The sequence below is a fragment of the Podarcis melisellensis genome (genome assembly GCF_964234715.1).
Source record: "Podarcis melisellensis genome assembly, chromosome: 5".
In the NCBI taxonomy this organism is placed as follows: domain Eukaryota; kingdom Metazoa; phylum Chordata; class Lepidosauria; order Squamata; family Lacertidae; genus Podarcis; species Podarcis melisellensis.
This window is the reverse complement of record NC_138537.1, coordinates 77,076,666-77,104,298: the sequence shown is the minus strand read 5'-3', so window position 1 is coordinate 77,104,298 and position 27,633 is coordinate 77,076,666. Positions and strand designations below refer to the sequence as shown.

At 43.3% G+C, this 27,633-nt stretch overlaps 1 protein-coding gene across 2 annotated transcripts in view; it reads left to right on the top strand.

Annotated features, from left to right (window-relative positions):
* The window catches only part of CDHR1 (cadherin related family member 1), a 56,481-nt gene extending 29,675 nt beyond the window's left edge, over window positions 1-26,806 (top strand). Inside the window, exons 12-17 of one of the 2 annotated variants that reach the window (XM_081913552.1) lie at window positions 2,529-2,681; window positions 5,676-5,840; window positions 8,392-8,459; window positions 14,006-14,234; window positions 16,485-16,739; window positions 22,724-26,806. In XM_081913552.1, coding sequence (XP_081769678.1) covers window positions 2,529-2,681; window positions 5,676-5,840; window positions 8,392-8,459; window positions 14,006-14,234; window positions 16,485-16,739; window positions 22,724-23,275 — 1,422 coding nt within the window. In that variant the 3' untranslated portion in view covers window positions 23,276-26,806. Of the gene's footprint in view, window positions 1-2,528; window positions 2,682-5,675; window positions 5,841-8,391; window positions 8,460-14,005; window positions 14,235-16,484; window positions 16,740-21,732; window positions 22,118-22,723 lie in introns of those variants that run through there. The other variant, XM_081913553.1, reaches the window with a different exon arrangement.
* The last annotated feature ends 827 nt before the right edge of the window (window positions 26,807-27,633 follow it).

Below are 27,633 nucleotides of genomic sequence, written 5' to 3'. Positions count from 1 at the left end.
ACTACACATGAGGGCAGCAGGCTAGCCAATAGGATGCAAGGCAGACCATATAGTAGCAGTATATTATTATTATTATTATTATTATTATTATTATTATTATTATTACCGCACCAGTCTGGCTGAGTTTCCCCAGCCACTCTGGGTGGCTCTCAACAGAATTAAAAGCACAATAAAACATCAAATATTAAAAACTTCCCCAAACAGGGCTGCCTTCAGATGTCTTCTAAAAGTCAGATGTTCATTTCCTTGACATCTGATGGAAGGGTGTTGACAGGGTAGGCTCTACTACGGAGAAGGCCCTCTGCTTGGTTCCCTGTAGCTTCACTTCGTGTAGTGAGGGAACCACCAGAAGGTCCTCAGAGCTGAACCTCAGTGTCCGGGCTGAACAATGGGAGTGAAGATGCTCCTTCAGGTATACCGGACCGAGGCTGTTTAGGGCTTTAAAGGTCAGCACCAACACTTTGAATTGTGCTCGGAAATGTATTGGGAGCAAATTTGGTCTTTAAGGTCTGGTGTTATATGGTCTCAGTGGCCAATCCCAGTCACCAGTCTAGCTGCCGCATTCTGGATTACTTGTAGTTTCTGGATCACCTTCAAAGGTAGCCCCATGTAGTAGTCCAAGTGGGAGATAACTAGAGCATGCACCACTCTGGCGAGACAGTCTGCGGGCAGGTAGGGACTCAGCTTGTGTACCAGATGGAGCTGGTAAACAGCTGCCCTGGACACAGAATCGACCTGCACCTCCATGGACAGCTGATTGTCCATGCTGTGCACCTGGTCCTTCAGGGGCACAGATACCCCATTCAGGAGCAGGGAGTTCCCCACACCTGCCTGCCTCCTGTCCCCCCTAAACAGTACTTATGGCACACAGCTCTAGCCACTCCTCAGCCCTCAGAATCTGGTGCTTGAGGCTACCACCTCACCCTACGTACAGCCAGGCTGAGATGTTTTGCCACTTGATGTCCCCCATAGGTCTACCCCTCTGCCATATCCAGGGCCTTGTCCCCTCCCCAGCATATCTGGACTCTCACCACTGCCATGTGCCTGCCTGTCACACCCTTACTCAGTGATGGACCAACATTTCGGGGGCCCCAAAGCTTCAGCTGCCATGGGAGACCCTTCGTAACCAGCAACAAGGTCCAAGGAACCGCTGCAATCTTCTCCAGTGGAGCTGTTCCACATCAGATCATGACACCTTTACAACATCTGTGATGCTCACTCCCAAATTTTGGGACTGTCGAAACATATGCAACAATTTGCGACTCGGGTTGGGCCTACTAGGCCCAAATGTTTGTAAGCAATGTGGACCACAGACCCTGAAGCTTAAGCTTCATTACTTTCACAGTAGGTCCACTTCTGGGGTTACCAGCGCATGGTCTTCCTTCCTTGCGGGGCTCCATTTGGAAAACGGCACTATTACAACTTGACCCAGTGGAAAGCTGTGCATGACCCAATCACGTCATCCCCTCTTCCTGTTGTCTCGTTCCTTGGGGACAGGCAACCTTGTAAGGACAATATTTTCAAGATGGAGCCCTGCATGGCAGGGGGGGCATGCATACAATGGAGCAGAAGAAGAAGAGTGGGCACACAGCAGAGGAAGAAGAGGAGACTGACAGGCTGAGAGATCTCTCGCCTCTCTCAGCCTGCCACTCTGAGGCAAGATCTTCATCTTGCCTCATGGGTGGGCTGGTCCTGACTGTACCCAATCGTATTCTTCTCCTCTCAGAAAGGTGTGGTGACTTATTTCCAGAGCAGCAACCATATTAATCTGGAATAATAATAAAAATACCTGTGCTACCAACCTAAGGCCACTCCCAGTACTTTCTTAGCAGAAGGAGGGATAATATTCAAGCACGTCCCTGGTCAAAGTATATGGAGGTGTACCTTGTACCCAAAATGGCCCATATTTAGGTAATCGGGTCATTCTGAATGTTCAGCATCTCAGAGTCTACCTTCCAGATTATTAAAACACTTAGCCAACCTAAACTAGGTGCTCTTCCAGTGTGACTGGAGGAATAGGCTAGCTCCCAAATCTATTTTTATCAAAACCACCGACATCTTGTGAGCCAAAGCTTGGGGAGATTACTTCAGAAAGCCTCTTAGTTCTCTCTCATCCAGTAGCTGCTGAATTGAAGATACTAAGCAGTCGTTCTTGCCCTCTCCTCTCATTCTCCCCCACATATGGAAAGGGAAATGCCGACTCTATCCCCCAATTTCTACATATTGTATAGGGTTCCATGATAACAGCAGAGTTCCTGGTTGTGAATGCAAGACCTCCGCATGTTCGCATATGCAAGCATACTTTCCATTTACTGTGCAGAGATGGAGCGCCAGCAGGCCCATTTAGGTCAAGAGTAGAACTAACAATAACAATCCACTACTTCCACATTTATTGCGGGAAGACCAGTATTTTTTTACACTTATACAAACACACACATGTGTCTCTTCTGTAAGGAAATCAACAGTACTGGGTTATATGCTATGATACATTTGTCATTTATTTTTTAATACTGGCTCTTTCTTCACAGGGGGCGAATGCGAAATTCAACCTCCGACTTGTTGGGCCAGGCGGCATTTTCCGCGTTGTCCCTCAGACTGTCCTGAATGAAGCGCAGGTCACAATCATCGTAGAAAACTCTGCTGCCATAGACTACGAAAAGTTCCAGGTGTTCACCTTCAAGGTATTGTAACTTCTGCCTTCATGCTAACTTCATTCCCGCTGGAGCGCAATCTTCTGAAGCAGGGAGTCTCTTGCCCTGGCTGGCTCTCCCTCGGTGTTTTAGAACCCTGGGTTTATAGCAGGCTTCCTCCTTCAGAAAATTGCCCTCCAATTCCTGGAATGGTGACTGGGGGGGCGAATCCTGCATCCAAAATACTACACAAAGGATTAAAGCTGCAGCATAGAATCTTGAGAGGTCACATATACAGTGGTTTTTTTCCTGGGGAGACAAAGGGGTACGCATACCCCTAAACATTTTGTGAATCTTTGTCCATTTGTCCATTTACTGTATTTATTTTCCCTGATTTGAACTACAAAATGGTGATTTTCTTGAGTCAAAATGAGTACCCCTAAACATATTTTTAAAGAAAAAAACACTGCATATCATAAATATACTGAAAAACAATACACGGGTGGTGATGCAACAGCTACTTCAACAGACGCAGGATAACATCACCAAGGCAACTATCTGTAAACAAACAATAAACGCCCCCAAAATAGTTTTTCATGCGGCTAAAATTATAGAAGCCCTTCTGAAGTGTGTCCCTTGGCTCATTTGCAAGAGCCACCTCAACCTACGCGATTTGCAAGTATCTTGCTGTCTTATTTACGACTTGTTTGACCTCTCTGTTTGCGGCATGCAGTGTTCTGGCTTTTGTGGGTAAATCTCGGGGGGGGGGAGAGGTGATGTGTGGATATTTCTGCCTCATGGGAGAGGGCTGGATTTGATGACCGTGTACTCCTTTTGAGCCCTGTTTCATCCAAGAGGTGCACATGGAACACAACCTATAATTATTCCTGTTACAACTAGAAAATTCTCAGAAGGTTATAAAGTACTGCCCAAGTATGCATGGTAAGGAAATTGCAAAGCGTGGCCTCATGAATACTAATAGAATTCAGCATGATTAAGAGCACCGCTGTAAACACCAAAGGAAGTAATTAAAAGAGAAAAGTGTGTGTTTCTTTTTCTTGAGAAATTGTACACTTTGTCTCTGAAAAATGGTTGTTGTTGTTTTTGTTGTTTGCAAGTGATTGAAGATAAACAGCAAAGGGCTTTTATACAACATTTTAAAGCCCTTTTATAAATTCCAAATGCGTTGGCAACAAAGAAAGGCAGAGATGCATTCACCATGGGTGCCAGTAGAGAGTTCTCCACTGACATTATTATTATTATTATTATTATTATTATTATTATTATTATTATTTACTGCAATTGATCCGAGAAACACAATGCAATTTACGATATAAAAACACAAAAATGCACAACATACTAACAAGCAAAAGCAATAACACCCCAACCCCGCCACACACAGTTTGCCATAAATTGTTTAATTGGTCACAGGCCTGGGAGAAGAGGAATGTTTTTGCCTGGCACCTAAATACATGTAACTTGATTGGAGACCAGATTTCCACATGAAATCGTACATTCCAAATGTTTTGTTGTGTTGAGGTTGCCTCCAGTGGTTCGTTATCTGACATATCTAAGATAGCAGGCCTGCTGTTTTTTATCCAAGAGCGATGGAATATAGAAAGTTAATTTTAGATAACCTTTGTTTTATGTCGGTCCCCGATATTTGATTATTCGTAGCGGAGGGAATGATTAACAGTCTTTAATAGGCATATCATCATCTATTTGCAGCAGCTTTCGATTCAAGCTGAAAGCAATATTTCAGAGACAGATTTGGATTGGGTCCTTGGGCGTTTGAAAAATTTTTTGGGGGGGAGGAAGAGTCACCTCTGTCTTCTGCCCCTGCATGTTCTCCTGGGGGGCAGCTTGATGCCCACTTTGATTCATTACCATCTTGCTATTACTCCAGATGACCTCCTTGGCTCTTGACTCCGCCAATCTTTATACTGTATTCAACGCATTGTCTTCAGAAGACATGTGAATATCCCTGTGGAAGTGGCCTATTAAGATTCCCAGAGACATAAGGCAGACCATTGCTCCATCTTGCTCCATGTTCTCTTTGAGGAATTGCTGGATGCAGAATAATAAAATGTTGGCTTTAGGTTAGTCACAAGAATAATACTCAGGTTACAGGGAACCAGGCAGAGGGCCTTCTCGGTAGTGGCGCCCGCCCTGTAGAACTCCCTCCCATCAGATGTCAAGGAAATAAACAACTGCCTGACTTTTAGGAAGCATCTGAAGGCAGTCCTGTTTAGGGAAGTTTTTTATGTTTGATGTTTTATCGTGTTTTTAATATTCTGTTGGGTACCACCCAGAGTGGTATAAGTAATAAATGGGTGGGGTATAAGTAATAAATTATTATTATTATTATTATTATTATTATTATTATTATTATTATTATTCACTTCTCATAAGTGTATCCCACTCATATTCCCCCCACCACCACAGTTTAACGTCTTCATGCCTTAGCCAAATAACCTGTTCTGGTGTATTGATGTTCAAGATTGATTCGGTTTCATTTTATTCTGCTTTATTGGTTTCATTTTATTCTGGGTTGCTAGTTGCCATGCAGTTTTCTTGAGCATCGCCACCAAGGTCTCAACAAAGAAGGAATGCAAGAGCTCTTCTTATGTTGTTTTGTTCTGCTTCCTTCTTTGGTGGCGGTGCTGATGTTCCATCGCCATTGGCTGAATCTCTTTGATTCAGGATGTGCTGAAAACTTGAGTCCTTCCTGTGGTTAACGAAATGATATACAGGCAGCACACAGACATGGCTATGCCATAAGGGATTTATACTCAGATTTTTGCAGTCATTTGAAAATTCACTTTTTATTAACGTAACAATGACGGAATTCCAACTTTTGTGAGTTCTTTTCTTTCTTTCTTTCTGTTCCATGTGGAATATATTCTGTTTATGGGATTCTCTATCATCATTATTAGCCATAATGCAAATTAGTCAGTTCCCTATAAAATAGCTGGGTTCTGTAGAAGCACAACTGTTGGATTTTGCATGACTTACTAGCTCGTAATTTCTCAATTACCTCCTTAGCTTCTTGCAATAGAAGTTAACACACCTGAGAAGTTCAGTTCAACAGCAGATATTGTGATCCGTCTCTTGGATACGAATGATAATGTCCCAAAGTTTACATCTGATTACTACATCGCGAGGATCCCAGAGAATTCTCCTGGAGGCTCCAATGTTGTGGCTGTAACGGTAAATTTTATTCATTCCTCTAGAGCCATGCTCTGTTGGACTTATAATTCTGTGTAGTTCCATGAGTCTCTCGATATCTGTAATTGTTGCCCCTGGGAGGAGGTGGGGATCTATATATTCAGAAACTGACAAAAAAAATAGAATAATAGAATATTAGAATTGTGGAGCTGAATCTCTCATGGGTGTAAGCACAGATGCAAGCTAGGATTGCTTTTTAGAATTTGAATTTGAATTCACCATAGTCTGTAATTCTGCACAGAGCAATGCGGGCTGGAATTTGCTCTGCTGGGCAAGGGTGTGTTTCTTAAATTAAATTATAGTTTGTCAGTATCCACACAAATAAAATAATAATGCCACCACTTTAAAACTGTACTGAAACTACTTGATAGATGGTTTGTCCAAGCTAAGTCTATCCTCGGATTTTTTTTCCATGTTCTACAACTTCAGAATATATAGGTGTTTAAAGCTGGGGAGGATAAACTGGGCCCTTCCAGATGTTGCTGGACTCTGTAGAATATGCAGAAAACCCCAGGAGAATATTCACACTATAAATTGATATTAACACCAGTCCTGAAAGCCTACATTGGCGCCTAGTACGTTTCCAAACACAATTCAAAGTGCTGGTGCTGACCTTTAAAGCCCTAAATGGCTTCAACCCTGTATACCTGAAGGAGCGTCTCCACCCCCATCATTCAGCCGTTCACTGAGGTCCAGCTCTGAGGGTCTTCTGGTAGTTCCCTCACTGCGAAAAGTGAAGTTACAGGGAACCAGGCAGAGGGCCTTCTCAGTAGTGGCGCCCACCCTGTGGAACACCCACCCATCAGATGTCAAGGAAATAAACAACCATCTGACTTTTATAAGACATCTGAAGGCAGCCCTGTTTATGTTTTTAATGTTTGATTCTTTATTACTTATTATTATTAATAATAATATTCTGTTGGGAATCACCCAGAGTGACTGGAGAAAGCCAGCCAGATGGGTGGGGTATAAATAAATGATGATGATGATGATGATGATGATGATGATGATGATATCTTCTGGATTAACGTAATTCCCATTGATGTTATTCCCACCAAGTTAAGCAGGACAAACTTGGTTAGGATTGCACTACAAAGTATACTTCCTATGATTCTGTAGTGGAAGATATGAAACTGCTGCATCTGCACCAAATAAGCCATTGGAGAGAACTGAACCTTTCTGCATAGCATGCTTTCTTCATCTCACACATTGTTTAGCTTAAACTAGAGCAGCTAAGTGGAAAATAAAACATGGCTAGATGATTGATTTCCTCCCGTATTTTCTAGGGGCCCAATCTGCACAATGCCTAGATATTGTCTTAGCAGAATAATATGCTCAGAAAGAGGATCATTTCATCATTTTCCATGTCCCAGACTTTAATGGTGACATGTATCTCAAGTGAGGGGAGCCACCCAGTGGCCCCGCTTGGTTATGCTGCTAGTACAGAGGTGGAATTTTTCACCTTTTCTTTGTGTGTAGGCCTGATCCTGAAGTTTACGCTCTCTCACACACACATCTCTGAGCAACATCCTCTCCCAACACCTTGCAGATGGATGCAGATTACAGTGGTACCTTGGGTTAAGAACTTAATTCATTCCAGAGGTCTGTTCTTAACCTGAGGTACCTCTTTAGTTAATGGGGCCTCCCGCTGCTGCCACGCCACCACCACGTGATTTCTGTTCTCATCCTGAAGCAAAGTTCTTAACCCAAGGTACTGTTTCTGGGTTAGCAGACTCTGTAACCTGAAGCATATGTAACCTGAAGCTTCTGTAACTTGAGGTACCTCTGTAATTGACATGACTCTTTCCCACCGTTAAATTCGCCCCCCCCCCCCTCGCCCTGTCACAAACTTTCAGTTGCACATTTTCATCTCCAAATACCTTGGTGGCGAAAGGGTGGGGTGGGGAGATAGAAGCAGTTTGTGGCCATTTGGGGTGCTGACCTTTAAAGCCTCAGCTCAGTATACCTGAAGGAGCATCTTCACCTCCATCGTTCAGCCCAAACACTGAGGTCCAGCTCTGTGGGCCTTCTGGCGGCTCCCTCACTGCGAGAAGTGATGTTACAGGGAACTAGGCAGAGGGCCTTCTCCATAGTGGCACCCGCCCTGTGGAAAGCCCTCCCATCAGATGCCAAAGAAATGAACAACTATCTGACTTTTAGAAGACATCTGAAGGCAGCCCTGTTTAGGGAAGTTTTTAAGGTTTGATGTTTTATCGTGTTTTTAATAGTCTATTGGGAGCCGCCCAGAGTGGCTGGGGAAACCTGGCCAGATTGGCGGGGTATAAATAAATAAATTATTATTATTATTATTATTATTATTATTATTATTATTCTGAAGAGTGATGAAGCACCCTCTTTCACCTTGGCTACTTCTGCCCTACAAATCCCACTCCCAAAGCTGTGTCCCCCTAGGGAAAGTAGCCTTCTGGTTTTTGCTATTTTCCCTCCTCAATGTGACCAATTATGCATGTCACAAAAGTCTGCTTCACTTCTGTTTTAATCCATCAGTACCCCTTTCCATTTTCTTCTTAAGGCAACAGACCCTGATTCAGGACTTTGGGGCGAAATGAAATACTCAATTTATGGAACAGGTGCAGATCTGTAAGTTTAAACTTACATATGGATATATACATATTTTTATTTAAGGGTGTGGTTGTTGTTGTTTTTTTAAAAAGTTTGCATAATTTTTATTGCTATTAGCAAATGAATGAGAGTAATGTTCTGTCTGATGCATCAAATTCAAACATGATGAAATTCATTCTTAAAGGGGATGTATATCTTTTTCCTGGCTGTTTCACACCAACAGTGTTCTATTTCAAGCAAAGCAACATGCAGAGGACCAAACCTCCAGGTTCTTCCACATGAACATAACAATAATGCATAAAGGAAGAACAGATTGTGGAAAGGGTGTTGCTGTTTTTCATTTTAACGTTTGCCGTTTTAGTGTGTGCTTTTCGTTTGTTTTGATGTAGGGAACTGTGTGAAACCGATGGAGTGAGCCGCCTTGAGCAACTGTGGGTTGTAAAAGTTTTGCATAAATAAAACGTAAAAGCATTAAAAATTGGGATCGGGAGGAGCAAATGATTTTAAGGGGGATACCAAATAAAACTGCATGCAATTCAAGAGATGTGCCACTTAGGGGGCAGCAAATAATTTTGAGGAGGTTATCAATGTAAACTGCATGTCGTTCAAAAGATGTGCCACTTATAATCTCCCTTCTGGAACACTGTAAGGCCCCCTTGGGCCTAGTAAATCTCTCCATCTGGCCCTCTGGACTCTCCTCATGCCAAAAATCTGGCCCCCATCTAGGCCCCTTCCTTTTCCTGCTTTGCGTCATATTTTGGTGCCTTCACCTGGCTGGAAATCTCCTCAAACTCTGATTTTAAAAGGACCTGGATGGTTACGTCCAGTCAAAGGCAACGATTGGGTGAGGCGCTCATCTCAATCTCAAGCTGAGGGAGCCAGTGTTTGTCCACAGACAGCTTTCTGGGTCATGTGGCCAACATGACTAAACCATGACTAAACTGGTGCAACAGAGCAGTGTGACGGGACCCACAACTCACAAAAACGCCATTTACCTTCCTGCCGCAGCAGTACCTATTTATCTATTTGCACTACCATGGTACCTCGGGTTAAGAACTTCATTCGTTCTGGAGGTCCGTTCTTAACCTGAAACTGTTCTTAACCTGAGGTACCACTTTAGCTAATGGGGCCTGCCGCTGCCGTGCAATTTCTGTTCTCATCCTGAAGCAAAGTTCTTAACCCGGGGTACTATTTCTGGGTTAGCAGAGCCTGTAACCTGAAGCGTCTGTAACCCGAGGTACCACTGTAGTGTGCTTTCAAACTGCTAGGTTGGCAGGAGCTGGCACAGAGCAATGGGAGCTCACCCCGTTGCGCAGATTCGAACCGCCGACCTTCTGATCGGCAAGTCCAAGAGGCTCAGTGGTTTAGACCACGGCGCCACCTGCATCCCTTAGAACTCTGATTATCTCCACTGAACTGGGGCTTCAGATAAGTGGTATTTGCTGCCCAGCACAGCCATATCCTGGTCCTGGGAGCCATTGTTCTTCCTGCACATCCATGGGCAGGATGCTTAGCACCACACCCATGGACAATGAAAAGGTTTGGATGGACCCTGGTAGAGAGTCAGAAAACCATGTGCTTTTTCCTCCAGTTCTGAGCCACATTTCCTAAGTGACCTTGAAAAACCTCAGGTCTCCTGCATTGCATGCAGAAAATAATTATATATATGTGTGTGTGTGACAGCAACAACAGTTAAGCATCTCCTTTAGATATTTCTCCCCTCTTTTAGGATGCCATTAAGCAATTTGTGGGATGGGCTGTCTCTTTGGTTACACCTGAAAAACTCAAGGCATTTCTGCAAGAGCAGAATTCTAATAATATCTCTCTGTCTTCACAAACAACCTTTTGAATATCTTGCCCTTTGCATTTGCAGAAAGTTGGGCACAAATAGCAGGTCCCTAGTCATAACTCTAATACCCAGCAAATGGTCTCAAAAGGAATTAGCAAAAATAATTAGATTTTTAATTACTTCCAATATTTACACCGACTCACTGGGCATGAAAAAAAACAATAAACAACGTTGATTTTTAATTTCTGCTTGGGACATTTTACATTAGGAGGTTGTTATTACTGTTGTTATTGGGCTGAATCCAAGAGTTGGGTGGGGCCATTTTTCAGCAATTTTGTAGGGGCTCTGTGAAGTTTATTTCACTTACTGGTATTCCTGGTTGCCATAGCAATGGTTCTGTGTGCTACTGGACCCCCTTCTTCTCTTTATTTTACAATTAAGCCAATCGGAGTAATGGCAGGACACATTGCCCTCATTCTGATTTGGCTTTATTATGAAGCCAATATGGAGTAAGGGCAGGAAGAGGAGTTGGTAGCAAAAAAGAAAAGGTGAGAGCAGGGGCTTGTGAAGAATTATTATTATTATTATTATTATTATTATTATTATTATTATTATTATTATTATTATACCCCACCCATCCCCAGCCACTCTGGGCAACTTCCATTACCCTCAAATCATTTTTGAGTAAAGAAAGTTTACTCAAGAATTTATGACTTGGCCTTGCTATTGAAAAAGTCAAAGTGGTGAGGGGACCCCAGAACATTTAGCACCATCTTGTGTTTTAAAAAAGGAACCCCCAAATCATTCAATCTGCAAATTCATTGAATTAGATTTCACATTAGCATCTTTCAGATAAATTCAGTCTGTCGTTTGAAATGATTGGTATATAATGTATGACAAATAGTTTTGCTCACCTGCTGCCTTCATGTCTGTGTGTGATGAAGTTGCAGTCTTACACTCATCTAAGCTAAGATTTTCAGACTTGCCTACTCTGAGGTAGTCTAAATGTACCTCAGAGTTTGAGGAGCAGAGCTTAACTCCCTTTAGAAGCAGAAGGAAATAAATTATTCTCCCCTTTCTTGTTTTATAAGGGAGCTAACCCGGGTGGCGCTGTGGGTAAAACTTCAGCGCCTAGGACTTGCTGATCACACGGTTGGCGGTTCGAATCCCCGCAGCGGGGTGCGCTCCCGACGTTCGGTCCCAGCGCCTGCCAACCTAGCAGTTTGAAAGCACCTCCGGGTGCAAGTAGATAAATAGGGCATTCCATGTGCTGTGCTGGCTCGTCAGATGCAGCTTCGTAACGCTGGCCACGTGACCCGGAAGTGTCTGCGGACAGCGCTGGCCCCCGGCCTCTTAAGTGAGATGGCCACACAACCCTAGAGTCTGGCAAGACTGGCCCATACGGGCAGGGGTACCTTTACCTTTAACGCAGCGTTCAGCCAAACTAACCTACAGCCAAACATTGCATTCATCACCAGTGGCGTAGCGTGGGGGGTGCGGGGGGGCCGGCCGCAACATCTGGGGGGCGCGCTCACACTCGCAATCTAGTGGAAGAGACTCGAGTGCTAAAATCCACGGGTTAGGGGGCGCAAATTATTTGCCTTGCCCCGGGTGCTGACAACCCACGGTACGCCACTGTTCATCACACTTCCATTGCTTGCGTGCTGAAGGTCTCTGTGTTGTTTTATTCAGCACATGACTCAATACACTGTTCTCACAAACTGCACAACTGCGCCATTCTCCCCTGTTTCAGCGCAGAGGGACTGAGTGGAAATCCACCGCACTATGCTGTTCACAAAAACAAGGGACACATCCAAAATGTATTTAAAAATATGAAACTTGAAATGCTAGGCAATCAATTCACCCACCTCATTTTTTTCGCCATATTCAAAGGCTCCAGAGACCTTGTGTAAAAATAGTATTACATCTAAACATATCCATGTTACATTGGAACTGATTCCCACCCCGCCCCCCTCTGTTTTGACTTTTGCAGATTTGGATTTAATATTATCATTTGCATGCAGTTATATATAGATACAAATAGACACACACACACACACACACAGAGAGAGAGAGAGAGAGAGAGAGAGAAGGCATGCCTTAAGCCTCTCTTCAGCAATCCGTTGCCCCCCCCCCCCATGCCTGTTGTTGAACTGCAGCTCTCATCAGCTTCAGCAAGCATGGCCAATGCTCAGGAATTTATTTATTTTTTTGTTGGGGGGAGTTAAACCAAAATATCCAATGGGCAGCAAGTAACACACACACACTCCTCTGAGCAGTTTTCAACTCTTGTAGGGGCTTCTAAAATATGTTGAAGTAAGGTGAAGGGTGAAAGCATGTACAGATCAACGGATAACATGAACTTATATATATATATATTAGTGCAAGAATAACATGACCCCTCTGACAGACCCAGGGAATACTCCATAAGTTCCAGATTGCTTTCTCATTTCCTTAAAATCATTTTTAATTAAAATTAAACGGGAAATAACTCAAATTAGAGGAGTCCAAAGTTGTTCACGTTTTTCCTCAATATAAGACTTCGCTTCCTACTTCAGAGCCCTTGTGTTAATAACTTCTGCCATCTTACACAAATAACTCCATCCTTCATTAATCTTAATAAGTCAAAATGGGCCTCTTCTGGGATCTTTTCCATGCTCATAAGCTGTACAAATTGAGAAGTTTCCGTCGAAAGCTGATTTTGGTAAGGCTGGCCACAGAGCGAGCAAGGCTTTCAGTTATATGACACTCTTCCCTGTGGAACTCTGCACACATAGAAGTATACCAGACTCCATCCTTGTGCTCCCTTTTTTACCTATAGGTCAACATATTTTTTATTCGCCACAACTTTCAAAAATGCTGAATAGCTGAGTTGAGCTTGACTTTAAACGGGTGTTGTGTAGTCATTGGTATGAAATGTTATTTTTAAGAGATGCATCACGTTAAACACGTGTTTTACTGTATGTTGTTCAGAGTATTTTATAGAGAATTGGCTAATAGGATTTGTAACAACAACAACAACAATAACAACTATCTTTATTACGGTCCAGAGACCCAACAAATCGTTACAAAGCAATACACCATTCATACAGCCTACCTCCAGGTTAAACAAGCATTTTGTTCAGAATATAGGGATCATTGGTTCTTGCAGCCACTGATAAAAACTTTGCCACTGCTAATGTTCTAGCATTTGTCTGGTCTTCCAATAGGAACCTGACATAGTGAGCCTCTGATTTTCCCGGGAAAGGTACCAGCAAGGGTAGTATAAGTTCAGCCCTGGCTTGCTCATATTTTGCACAGTGCAAGAAAATATGTTTTATGGAGTCGATGTCTTGAGCACATGAGCAAAGTCTGTCCTGATAGGGAACTCCTCTCAACCTGCCATCCAACACTGCAGAAAGAAAAACGTTTAGTCTGGCTTTGGTGAAAAGCCTTCGATAGTTTGGTACTGTCAGGTTTTTAATGTAAGATGTTAACTTAAAGACATGCCCATACTGTACTCCTACTGCCAGTGGACTACAGACTGTGTGTGATCAAGATCGCAAGTCACTGTGTGCATTATCCCATAATCTTTGCTTTAATACTTTTTGTAACAAATAAATTCCCATTTTCCAAGCAACAAGTGGAACTGCAGCCACCCACAGCAGCTACTGTAGGGGGAGAAATCACTCTGAAAAGGGTGCATCTGAACATAAGGGTGATCTCTTTTCTTCTGTCTGTGCAGCTAACTGGGAAATAGATGAAATATTGGCCATTGTTGTTGTTTTTCTTCCAGATTCCTCATCCATCCATCCACTGGGATCATTTACACCCAACCATGGGCCACGTTAGATGCAGAAGTTACGTCCAAGTACAACTTCTATGTGAAGGCAGAAGATACAGAGGGGAAGTATAGCTTGGCTGAAGTCTTCATTACTGTGCTTGATGTCAACGATCACTCACCAGAGTTCAACGAGAACATCCAGGAAAAAACCATGATTATAGGCACTCCAGTGAAAGTGGAGGTTGGTCGATTTGCACATTTGTGTGTTTGGTTTTAGTGATTGGTATTGAAGTGATTGCAATGGATTTGTTATGTTGCAACGGTTCCTGTTATGGACTCAAAGGCTAAATAAGGAGCTTACACTTCTGTAAGTAAATCCGTGCAGCTATGGGTATAATCCACTTTTCAATATTCCATTACAGTTTAGAGGACACGGGTGGCACTGTGGTCTAAACCACTGAGCCTCTTGAGCTTGCCGATCAGAAGGTCGGCGGTTTGAATCCCCACGATGGAGTGAGCTCCCATTGCTCTGTTCCTGCCAACCTAACAGTTCAAAAGCATGCCAGTGCAGGTAGATAAATAGGTACCGCTGTGGCTGGAAGGTAAACGGCGTTTCTGTGCACTTCTGTCATAGTGTTCCCAGAAAGCTGTCTGTGGACAAACGCTGGCTCCCTTTGCCTGAAAGCGAGATGAGTGCTGCAACCTCATAGTTGCCTTTGACTGGACTTAACCATCCAGGGGTCCTTTATCTTTACAGCTTAGAGAGACCCATGGAAAATCAAGGCTTGTAAGAGCAGGGCTGATTCTTCTTAATGGCTCTGAGCAGGCAACTAATGAGTGGGGGGGTTAAATCCTGCTCAGTTTGGGTACACACTGCTATTCCCTGCTGGGAACAGACAGAGGGTCAGCACAGGATTTAACCATACTCAAGTGTCCATCAGATGACATCACAAATTAAGTCAGCTGATTGGGAGTTGGGCATGGTTTGGGGAAAAGGCCTCACAGGTCAACCCAGAGCCCAATAGCAGTCCAACATTGGCCCACAGACTAGAGGATCCCCACCCTGCCTTAAGCCCTAAGGTTACACTTGAGGGCATCCTGTTACATTCTCCTTCATTTGTGAATAGCTGCCAGTCATTCCCATGGAAATACCAATAGGAAGACAAATCAGGGCACAGTGGGTGAAGAAGAGGACCCAGAAGAGTGTTTGGGTACAAAGAGAATCAAGGTTGGAGTGGGTGGCAGAGAATGACAGTGTCAGAGAGGTGGCAAGAGACAGAGAAGATCGTGTAGATAGGTAGCATAGGAAAGATCTCCAATCTTATTGTGTTTATAATGTTCTGTTGGGAGCCGCCCAGAATGACTGGGGAAACCCAGACAGATGGGTGGGGTATAAATAATTTATTATTATTATATAATAATAATTTATTATTTGTACCCTGCCCATCTGGCTGGGTTTCCCCAGCCACTCTGGGCAGCTTCCACAGAGACCAAAATTATTATTATTATTATTATTATTATTATTATTATTACTCATGAAATGCCATGGGTCTTTTGCTTACAAGAAATAATCATAAAAGGCTAGTCTAGAACCATTCTTTGAAAACTAGAATTGCATCACAGGTGCGATTTCTGTTTTGCTGTGCCTCATTACCCTTCCACTTTGATGGAATACAGCAAAATTGTTAATAGGTCGAGCAGAATGGAGCAGTTCCATTCTGGAATTGTTCTAGAATTCCCACCCCCTGCTGTTTTTCTGAGGAGAAATGCTGATTTCAGATGCAGCAGGCAGAATTCTGCACAATGGCCATTTACTTCAAATCAGAAAATTAAACATACATTGGTTTTATTTTTGTATAATTTTTTTTTAAAAAAATTCTCCCATTGCAGTTTTTCAAATAAAAAGGGGAAAGGGGATAATTGGTAGGAGATCTGAATTTTCCAAGGTGTTTTTCTTTAAAAAAAGGGGGGAGGGGGAACTGTTCCTTCAAACTCCTAGCATTTCAATTTTCTCTAAGATAGATTTTGTTGTATACAAATTAATAATCATAAACAAATAAGAATAAAAATGTGCACCCCACCACTGAAACCATTCCATTGTAACTATCCGGCCTCCCAAAATTTCAACACCTCTAGCAATGGTTTGACTCCTTTCCATTTTAACAGTACAAATTCTACAAACATTCTCCATATCGCCTCAGAATCATTTCTCCTGCATATTCCCTGCCTTACCTTAATGGCACATGTCAATTTATCATTAAAAGCTGTATCTCACACCTCTCTATACCAAGCAGAATATAAAATGGAAGAATGGTACAAGATAGATTTTTAAACTACTCTGGAATCCAACCAAACCCCACCCCACAAAGTTCTAGTATAGAAGCCATGCTCAAAGCATGGAACTTCAGAATCAAAAAGAACCAGTCCTCTTTAAAATAGATTGCCATTCAATAAACATTTCTCTTTCACCTTTTCTCCCCATTCCTAACAGGCAATAGACCAAGATGCGGAAGAACCCAATAACATAGTTGACTATTCTATTATGCAAGCAGATCCTGCCAATGTGTTTGATATAGACCAAAGCACCGGAGAAATAAAACTGAAATCCTACATAAGATCCTTGGATATAATTCACAACATCACCAACAACAAAGACTGCATATGGTCGGTGGTAGTTCAAGCCAAAGATCGGGGCTCTCCTTCATTTAGCACCACCGCTGTCCTGAAGATTGATATCACAGAAGAGGTAAGGGGATAGGATACTGGAGAGAAATGGCAAGCAGGGAGACCCAAGATTTGTGGTTGAGAAACAGTGATTGGTAATGGGAACCGCTGCAAAAGCGTCATAATTTGAGTCATTGAAGTTAAATTGAAGTAAGGGAGTGCTGTCAGCTGTGAAATGAGAATTTCTGGCATTTCTGGGTCAAGGAAGCGTAGAGTTTGCCGAAGGATCAAGTGGATCCTAAGCCATTTCATCTGCTGGCAATGGGTCCATCCCTGACCTCTCTGTTGCATTGTTCACCTCATTGGTACCAAATAGAAGTTACGATTGCTTTCCCTACACTGAAAATGGAGAAGGAGAAATTTATGAAGGCCCACAACAACGGTCTTAAAGGTCCACACCAAATCTGTCCTTCTTCTTTTAACTTTGTATCTTAACTCACCCTTGATTTTACCAACCATTCTCCGGATGGTTCATTAGAAGAATAACTCCTCCTTTATTACTACATTTAACTTCCCAAACAATATTTTCAGAATGGTTGCTATGGCGGGTCCAACGCTGGGGTGAGTGTGACAGACTTGTCACTCTGCTTCACATATACAGAGGATTCGTTAAACTGTCATTTCCCTTATACCCTGCAGACTACATAGATGTGGCGATCGAATATCAGCAAACAGAATGCCACCCATCTGTTCTAGAATATTTATTTCCCTTGAATAAGCATTGCAAATTGGTAGCGAAGAGATTTGAAATGCCACCCCCTCAGCCATATCTAGCTTTATTATCCGAAAACCTTACAATTTACAAGTGTCCACCTGAAACTCCCCGGTCTTTGCTATGCTGTCTGTAATTTCCTCTGCAATAGCTTAGTTCCTTGCTTTCCTATCTTGGTCTCTTCATAGTGACTGTTTGTCCTCTTTGTGCCTTCATTGCAACGGTGCTTAGCTCCTGAAAATAGGTCTTATCCACATTTCCACTTCTCCCACGAGCACTTTGGCCTTTTCCTCACAGCTTTTCCCCAGGAAACCCACACTTCTGCACTAAATTGGAGCAAATGTCCATCTGGAGAAAACCTGATTGATGTTTGCTCCAATTTGATAGCAAGCAGAAGTGTGGATGAACCCTAAGCTTGCATGGTACATGAATCCATCTCTGAGACTCTGCTTTCCCTCTTTGTGACCTATTTTCAGGAGGAAAAGGGTTAGCATATACTACACTGGGAATCATTTCCAACTGGAGATGGCAGGATCAAAGCTAGTGGCATGCAAATAAGGCATTCTCTTTGTATAATGTGCCCCAGGATGTACTTGAACGCATCTGTTCCTCTTCCATTGTGTCTGACCCGGCATTCTTCAACCCGCAGAACAGTGCTCTGTTTTCCTTTCTGAAGGAAAAGCTTTTTTGACAACACAACTAGAGGTGTCCAGCAGTGTTAATCACAATGAGTAATTAAACAGGCCTATTTTTGATTAACATTTACCATCACAATTAGCAGAACACTGCTCCCTTCAAGATAGATGCCCTGCGGCTAGGTTTGGTGGTTTCATGCATCAAAAAAAACCTTTTGCTCTTGAAACAATGCAGTGATAATAAAAAAATCCCAAGGCTATTTAACGGATCCTATTTTTACACAAAAAACAGGATATTGATGATAAGCTAATGCTTTCTTTCATACCCACTGGGGGGAAAGTGCTGAAGGCATATGCTGTTTGCTCCCCCCTATCCTTGATTACAGGTATTTTTTTATGACAGAATACGTAGTCCTAGATTTCCGTGCCCTGGAATGGAAAGACTGATCATTGCAGGGACAGAGCACACCAATAGTTTTGCGAAAGTTTGTCTATGGTCCACAAGATTAGAAGGGGTGGCTACCTAACCCTCTGCCCTGAACATAAATGGATAAGAACAAGGTTCATTCAGAGACGAGCTACATGTTACACTTGTGTGGGCTTGGGAGGCAGCCTGGCTCTGCCTGCTTAGCCTTCTGGAAAAGTCCCTCTTCCCAATTGCCACATGCCTTGCATCAGATGGTGGAGTACCTGGGGGAGGACATCCAAAGGTGATCTTGGTGCACAGGCAGGTGAATATAGAGCAGGCAGCTATGTGAGCTGTTTCCAGATCCCAAGCCATATACAGCTTTAACAGGGAGCACCAACACTTTATATTGCTCTCAGAAATGAACCAGGAGCCAGTGCAGCTCTTTAAGCAATGGCAAAATATGTTCACAATGGCTGATCCCAATTAGGCAGCCTAGCAGCTCCACGATTTTCTGGACGCTCCAGCCCCAATACATATCATTGCAGTAGCATCCTAGTGCCATGTGGAAAATGAGCACGGCATGCAGCAGGAAGCTTTCATATGAGAAATCAGGTATCATTGAATACACACCTGAGTGTTTTATTAACAGCCGCATCTCCTTTGCATTTGACATAAGCAGACTCAGGATGTGTCATGACGATGCGCAGGGACACTGAGGAGATGGAACTCAGATTAAGTGTGCCTCATGCGATGAATATGTTTTTCTCTGGCACGCTTATTGCTGAGTCAAGTGTATAACAGATAATCTTATTCAGGCAGCTAAAGAGAACATGCATTGATTGTGGCTTGCTCCACAAATCCTCGGAAGACGAGATTCTGTACCATTCAAATCAGTAGAAGACTCTTCCCATTGACCTGGGCTGCAGTGTAGTCAGTCTTCAAGGCTGGAATTCTGCACACCATTACCTCTGGGTTGTAACTGTGCTGTCGCCATCAAAGCAGCCTGGCAGGAAGCAAGAAAGGAGGCAGAAAGCACTGGGTGCCAAGCTGGAATGGAATGGCATCTCAGGTTTTGGCAATCTGCTGCTTCACAATCCTGTGAGGAGATTGCAGTCTCCTACAATGGACAGTCAGGAGCAGTGGCGTAACGTGGGGGGTGCAGGGGGGCCGGCCGCACTGGGCGCAACATCCGGGGGTTAGGGTTAGGGGGCGCAAATTACTTGCCTTGCCCCGGGTGCTGACAACCCACGCTACGCCACTGGTCAGGAGGAAAAGTTGGCCAAGTCCAAGCTAGATAATGGGAGCTTGGATATCTGCCTTTGCCAGTTCAAGAGAGCAGTATCTTCTGCCTGCTTCTGCAGCTCAGGCTCCCGTCCCTGGTCTCAGATGAAGAACACCTCTACTTCATTATTAGATATAGGTACCGTACAACTAAGCCAGTCTCGTTCTGAACCTCATATGTAACTGCACATATGTAACTGCTTGGTTACAGTAATAATGACTTATAAACATCTCCTGTGGTTGCATGTTTCCATTCTCCAGTCTTCAAGCCTTGCTGTTACTCTTAGTATTATGTGCAATTACAGGCACTCATTTATCCGTGTTACCTGGGTAGGGTTTTTTTAGCTTCTAAAATTGGTCTTTTAACCACCAATTTTGTGATGTTATTCTTTTGCCTGTGTTTACACTGAGTGGTGTGTTGTTGTTTTGTTTGTTTGGTGTTTTAATTTTATTATTGTGTTCTGTCCCAGCACCATGTATTAGAGGAGGATGGGCTCAAAAATATTTAGTAGTTGCATCCCCCCTGCCCAATTGCTTTTTGTTAATGTCCTGGTACAGCAAGTGGCTTCTTAGCCCTGCTATGTTTTAAAGAGGGGAGGGTCCTATGATGGTCTCCAAGCAATATATTAAGAAGAAATTTTTTTGCATCAGCTACTAGCCACAGCAGGGACACAGGTGACACTGTGGGCTAAACCACAGAGCCTAGGACTTGCCAATCAGAAGGCTGGCAGTTCGAATCCCCATGACGGGGTGAGCTCCCATTGCTCGGTCCCTGCTCCTGCCAACCTAGCAGTTTGAAAGCACATCAAAGTACAAGTAGATAAATAGGTACCACTCCGGCGGGAAGGTAAATGGCGTTTCCGTGCACTGCTCTGGTTCACCAGAAGTGGCTTAGTCATGCTGGCCACATAACCCAGAAGCTGTATGCCGGCTCCTTCGGCCAGTAAAGTGAGATGAACGCCGCAACCCCAGAGTCAGCCACGACTGGACCTAATGGTCAGGGGTCCCTTTACCTTTACCAGCCATAGCAGTAAAATAAAATGTACTGGAGATAGAGGTAAAAACTTAACTATACAAAATACATTCTGGAGATTTACCTCAATAATCAAATAATACATCTTATTCTAGTTGCCCCTGCTGATTTATTTATTTTTTGCAGTTTTTGCTGTCACCTGGTTATCCTGATCTGCTAAAAGAAAGCACACAGTAGCAATGGTTGAGCGACCTGGTAGGGATCTGAAGTGTATCTGAAGAGGTGTGCATGCACACGAAAGCTCATACCAATTACAAACTTAGTTGGTCTCTAAGGTGCTACTGGAAGGAATTTTTTTTATTCTGCTAGGGATAGTAGTAGAGGGGTAATAACCTCACTCCTCAAATCTTTATACAGAATGCAAGCTAGAAGCACATGAGCTACTGATTCAATACTGCCCTCTCCACATGGACATAGCCCTTTTTCCCGCAATTTTTTTTGAAATCGACCCTCAAGCACAGCTGTAGGCAGTATGTTTAATCTTGCATAAGTAAAAGTGCATCTGTATATTTTGGAATTGTTAAATTTTGCAAATAGGGTGCTAAAGTGTCAAAATGACTAGGTGGGAAATAATCATACAATGGACAAAATTTCTTTATCATGGCCAAATTCTGTTGCTCGATATCATGTAGGCGCTGTCTAATTAAATTATCTGCTTCAGTTACTTGCCAATGTATTTTGGTTGTGCGAGGATTTCCACTTGCACAACAGACTCCCTCCCCTTTCTTCTGCCTGTGTTCACCCCACGCCCTCCCCAAATATGTTGCAGGGGTTTGGAAGGAATCCCAGAACAGATTTAGGGAGGGAGGAGAAAGTTGTGTCCCCAAGCAGACATCCTTGCACTGACAGAATGAGGTACTTTGCACTACATTGGATGCAACCCGCTGTTTCCTTTATGATGGTGGTCCACAGGTTGATTGGTTTTCTTATTTTTGACATTTTCAGATCAAATCAAGGGTAAGGTCCTATATTTTAGGCCTCAAGAAACGTCCATGGACATTATTTGGGATTTGCACGAGTGGCGTCCTTTCTGCCATTTCTGTTACCATGGTGATCTCCACCATCATGTACTGGAAAAGTGTGAAAAGATCCAGACTCCATCCTCAGGGAAAAATCAGGAAAATTAAACGGCGACTACCACAGCGCTCTGTGTGCTAAAATGCTATGCGAACTTTTCATTCATTTGTCCTCAATATGCCATATTGAGAGGCTGCATTTCCTCTTAATCAAGCTTTGGATTCTTTAAAAGGGAAACAAACAGCCTGTCTCTTCATCTCAAATTCATTACCTCATAGCATTGGAGTGGTTTGTTTTGTTTTTGTAATGTCTGTAAAAGAGTACTAGAACATGCTCAGTTTCTGCTGTTTAAGAACCGATTTGACAGCCTCAAAAGGTTTTCAGCTGAAGATGCATCAATAGGATGAGAAAATCTTATTACTAGTATTTTCTCTGAAAGCGTTGCTTTGATTTAAAAGTCAGATAGTTGTTTATTTCATTGACATCTGATTGGAGAGCATTCCACAGAGCGGATGCCACTACCAAGAAGACCCTCTGCCTGGTTAGGGAGCCCTGGTGTCCATTCTAACAGGACAACAATTTCCAGGGTTCCTCAGAGAATAGGGAATGACTGTTGTCACCAGTTTGTTGTATGGGTATGTCCTTGACTGCGCAACCCAGTGGTTTTGTTTCCACTTGCAACCGACGGACGATAGAGTATTGCATAGGAATGATGCAAAACTCCCCACATCCTGAGTTAAAGGCTCCACTATTTAATTGCTGCAGTTGGCCTTCTTAGTGTTAAATCTGAATATTGGATGCCAAATTGGAGGTGGCTTGGTGGTGTGGATCACATATTTTGGACAAATGAAAGCGCAGTCTCTCTCTCTCTCTGTGCCCCAGAGTTAAGTCACCATGTTCTCTTTGTACTCTTTTACAGACTCTTCACAAAGGGCCTATGGCTGCCTTTTTGATGCAAACAAAAGATAACCCCATGAAAGCCTTAGGAGTGCTAGCTGGTGTCATGGGGGTGATGGTGGCGATCACCATTTTAATCTCCACCGCCATGTTCTGGCGCAATAAGAGGTCCAACAAAATCATGCCCGTGAGACGGATCATTAAAAAAAGGCAGAACCACCAACCAACCAGGATGATCAGAATGGAGTGGCTGAAATTCAAGAGGCCCAGCAACGCTGCGGAGAAGTTTGTCGTCGAAGAGGATACCAAGAGTCTGCAAAATGAGAACAGCAACAACAACTTCCAGGTGCCCCTTCCTCCTCCGCCACCCACTGCTCCAGCCCTACCTCCAGCCCCGGCACTCAAGACTAATGTCTCTGAATGGAGGGTCCCCACAGTATCCGGATCGCTGAGTCCGAAGCTTATTAAAAAGCAGGCAAAGAAAGGTGCCGCGGTCTGCACATCCCACAATGCTCTGGTGTCGGAGCTCAAGCAGAGGTTTGAAATGAGAAATGCGGCAAGCCCTCACATTTAGTGTCTCCTCCCCACAGCTTGCATGGGGAGTGTGTCTTCTGTGTGCCATTCCAGGTACATGGTGTGATTTTCTTATTTTGCATATTGTACCAATTCCCCATCTCCCCGCAAGCTGAAAACGCTCGTTATCTCTTCTCGGTGTTTCGCATCCATTCGCCCGGATCGCATGCCGGTACATATCCTCTCACCCGGTGCAATTGTTTCACCTATAACTTTATGGTAATATGTGGTGCGCATTTGTTACAATGTTTTTATACAGGTTCCCGCTGCAAAGTCTGCTTGCGTGTTTGTGTGCTGCAATTTTCAGGATGCCAATTTGTTCTGTATCTGGCCAAGGCTTTCCAGTGTTCTGTTTTAAAGTTCAGCTTGAAATATTGAATGTTTTAAAATCTCATGCCAGAGTCCTCAAGGAACAGCCAAGTAAGCCTAACAAGCTGCCCCATCTCCTAGCATGCCACTCGCTGAAATTCAGTAGCTCCAGGGTCCAGCTCAGATGTTGATTGACCTTTTAAATTGTTCTGCCCCAGCCATAACTCGGGCTTTACTTGGGCTGGAATTTGACAGCATTCCCAATCATATAGGCATCAAGCATACAGATTAACATGTCCCAATGTGAGGTGTGAATGGTGCAATTTGCCCTAACCTGTCCGAGAAAATCTCTTGAATGAGAAAGGAAGGAGGTGAGGGATCATGGCAGGAGGTGACAGCCAACAGCATCACTTTCCCAGCAAGGATTGTGGTATTTCTAGTTGCAATCCAGTTTTTTCACCTTTGGGAAGGTGAGGGAGGAGGCAGTTCTCAGGACTGAAATGAACACAGACAGCAAGGAGAGTTGTGTTTACCCTGATTCTGCTCATAGGTGTGCAGTCATGTCATCCCTAATCACAGGTAACATGAACAGTATTGGGGCACATGCACTGAATGACAAGTAAGGATAGGTTGAGAAAAATGTATAAGATGCAGAGATCTGAGCCACTTCTGTCCATAAAGTAAGCAGATGAGTTATACTGAAAACAGGAATGTTTTCATAACATTCAGTATTATTGAGAGTCGACACGTCTCTATGTGATATGCCTCATTGCAACAGACCAGTGACGTAAAACTTTTTATGGAGGAGTGGAAAAACCAAGAGTTCTTTCTCTATAAAAGGCAAAATTGCTCCCTACACTGCTGCAAAACAGTGCTTTACTGCTTTACGAGCATCCTAACCACTGAATGTTTAAAATGCCGGTGTTTATGGGAATTTGAAGTTAAGGTGCTGCAGAGGGACAACCTGAACATTCCCCTGGTGTTCAATTACTACAAACGAGGCAGTTAAATGAGAAACATGGTGTCAGAAGTGTTTGCCTTGGAGTGGAGCTGGGCAAAGAAAAGGTGAGAACAGGAGAAAGACAGGAATCACTTGCAGCCCTGCATCATTTTGAGATGCAGCACAATTTAGGCAAACTTCTGAGCTGAGGCCATTTTAAGGAATGTAGCAACATCCCTTAAAATCGTATCATGTGGAAGGGTAGTGCCATATCCTTATAAACATGGTGTAAGGCTTTCAAGCTGCATCCCGCTAACCAAGGAATATAGGAGGATGTTGTGTGTGTTTTCTTCCTGAAACCTCCTCCATTTCACCCATTGTGACTGGTCCACAGGTGAGCTGTGACACAGACAGACCTGTCCAGATAGGCTGACCTTCCCCTGGCTCTAATAGCCACAAGGCTGAGGGAAGCCTAACATTATCTGCATCATATCTAGACTGGTTTACTGGTGGCCCTAACTTGATTCCTTACTAGTTGTAAGCAAGAGTTGCCATCAAAGCAATTAATGGTGACTTCATGGGTTCATTTTGGGAAGGAACATCAGGGTGTTTGAAGGAGGCAAAGGCTGGTTCAACCAGACATGGGGTTACCAATGTGGTTCCATTCCCCCCTCTATATTATTGGGCTCCAAATCCCATCAGTCCTAGCCAGCATGACCCTTCTTTGTGTGCCACCTCCATGGGAGATTTAGAGAGTGACAATTCAAGAATGGGCCTTTTCAGTGTCACCCCCTTTGCTTTCTCCATTCCTCTGTTTTGGGCCCTTGATCTGAAGGGTGGCATTGCGGGGGTGAGACTTGTATCCCTGCCTTTTCGTTTAGCTATGTTTTTAGCCTGTGTTGCTGTGTTTTTCGTTTTTTATTGTTTTCATTTGCTTTGCAAGAAAACAAATATAATAAATAATAAGAATAGCCAGTGGTGTTGGGACTTGTAGCCCTGCAAAATCCAGAGGGCGCAACATTGGCTACCCCCAAACCAGATTAACAAAATGTCCCTCCATTCAATTTGGTAAATTTCACTCCTGAGCGAATCCCCCACATGAGATCTCCATGAATAGTCACAGGAGAAGATAATAGCTTGAAGGCACATGAAAGAGTCCTATTGTTGATCAGGTCTGGCCATGTAATGGCTTGGAAGAAAGTCCTCCCAGGAACTATATGTGAGCTGCTTGGAGCTCTTCAGATGAAGAGCTGAGTATATGCGTCATAAATAGCTTTAAAAAGAGGCACCTCTCTTATATTGCACCCAGAGGGGCACATCCAAATGATGGGAAGATTTGTAAATCATGCAACATCTTTCCTTTTGTTTCTGAACCTACTTAAACAAGTTCTCTTTGAGGTACCAAAAGCTTCCAAGAATTATCTGCATTGCTATTTTCCTAACACAGTGTTTTATTGCACAATGCGACGAAGGTCAAAAAAACTCCAGGGCTGCCATCCATTTGTAATCTGTATGGATTGTTCATATTTTTGAAATATATCTGTCCGTATTATATGTAAAAAACCTATTGCAGATATACTTTTTATGGAATCAACATTTTGTGCACAAACAAACTTGAATCAGTTCTACATTTTATTTTTAAATGATGCGTTTGAGGGGGGGGATTGTGGAACCACAAAAAGCATCTTGTGCATTTTGCCAGGTTTTGGGGGGGCAGGGGGTGATTTGTGTTAGTCTGTAGCTAACTAACAAACAGCCCTGTGGAACCTTAAAGACCAGCACATTTGATTATGCTAAAGATGCCGCCATGAATTGTGTTCAAGGTACCGCAAGATTTTACTAGGTTTTAGCAATAGAATGTTGGAATTAGAACGAGACGGGAGGAAAGGTGTAGCAGGATTAAATTTCTCCTGCAGCTCCTCCCCTCTCCCCAGCAGGGGTGTGCTGCACCTTCACAATGCAGTCAAAGGGCCCGATTGCACTGATAGAATGGGCAGCAAATTCTCTCCCCCCCCCCATAAAGGAGTCCAAAGCAGCTATTGCCCACCTACATGAAAAACATCTGTATTGCCCCATCCTTTGGCAGCTGAAAAGGTGGAAACCCTCAGCATCATGTTCAAGAAAAGACTTATAATATTAGACTTAATAGAGTTCAACATAATTAAGAGATAACTGTTTTTCTTTTACATCGTTCAACTCCCAACCCCCCAAACCGAATGCAGTTGTTCTGTACTGAGTGAACTGCGTTCCAAATGTTTTTTGTTAATAAAAACTTGAAAAATGCATTTGTTGCCTTATTTTGATGTTCTGACCATTGTTACCCCGCTCAGTTCTTCATATTCAGCATTGCAAGTGCTCCATAAAGGAAGGCAATCCAGGGACTCAGCTACATTAGTAAAGAAAAAGCATTTCAAATTATAACACTGACACCAGATGGCGCTGTGGAGTTTCATCTTTTGGCAATACGATTTCCCATCATGAGGTTTAATACGCATTTTCCTGAAACTTTTTTTTTTATGTGCCTAGATCTGGCCCAGATTCTGCTAGAAGCTTCCAGCCCCGAAATTTCCCAGTTGCTGCAAATCAATAGGTGAGATCCTGTTCTCACAACCCTGCCCCTGGCGAAGATGTCTTGGCCTTCAGTGCCTTTAGGGTCCCAAGGTCACAGTTAGGGATGGGTGAATCCATCGATTTTGGCTTCTCTCAGATTCTCATTTTTCCGACCTTAAGTCCACTTATCCACGTTTCCATATCTGTTTGCGTTTTTTTTTAAAAAAGGCTTCATGAAAATGTCAGTGTGGATTTATCCTAGTACACTAAGTTGGTATGTACTTTTACCTAATATCTGATTTGTAAGGGTATAAGAAGATCCTGCTGGATCAGGCCATGTCCCATCTACTCCAGCAAGATAAAGGTAAAAGATCCCTGGACAGTTAAGTCCAGTCAAAGGCGACTATGGGGTTGCAGTGCTCATCTCGCTTCAGGCCAAGGGAGCCGGCGTTTGTCCACAGACACCTTTCCAGGTCATGTGGCCAGCATGACTGAACTGCTTCTGGCACAATGGAACACCATGACAGTAATCAGAGCTCACAGAAATACCGTTTACCTTC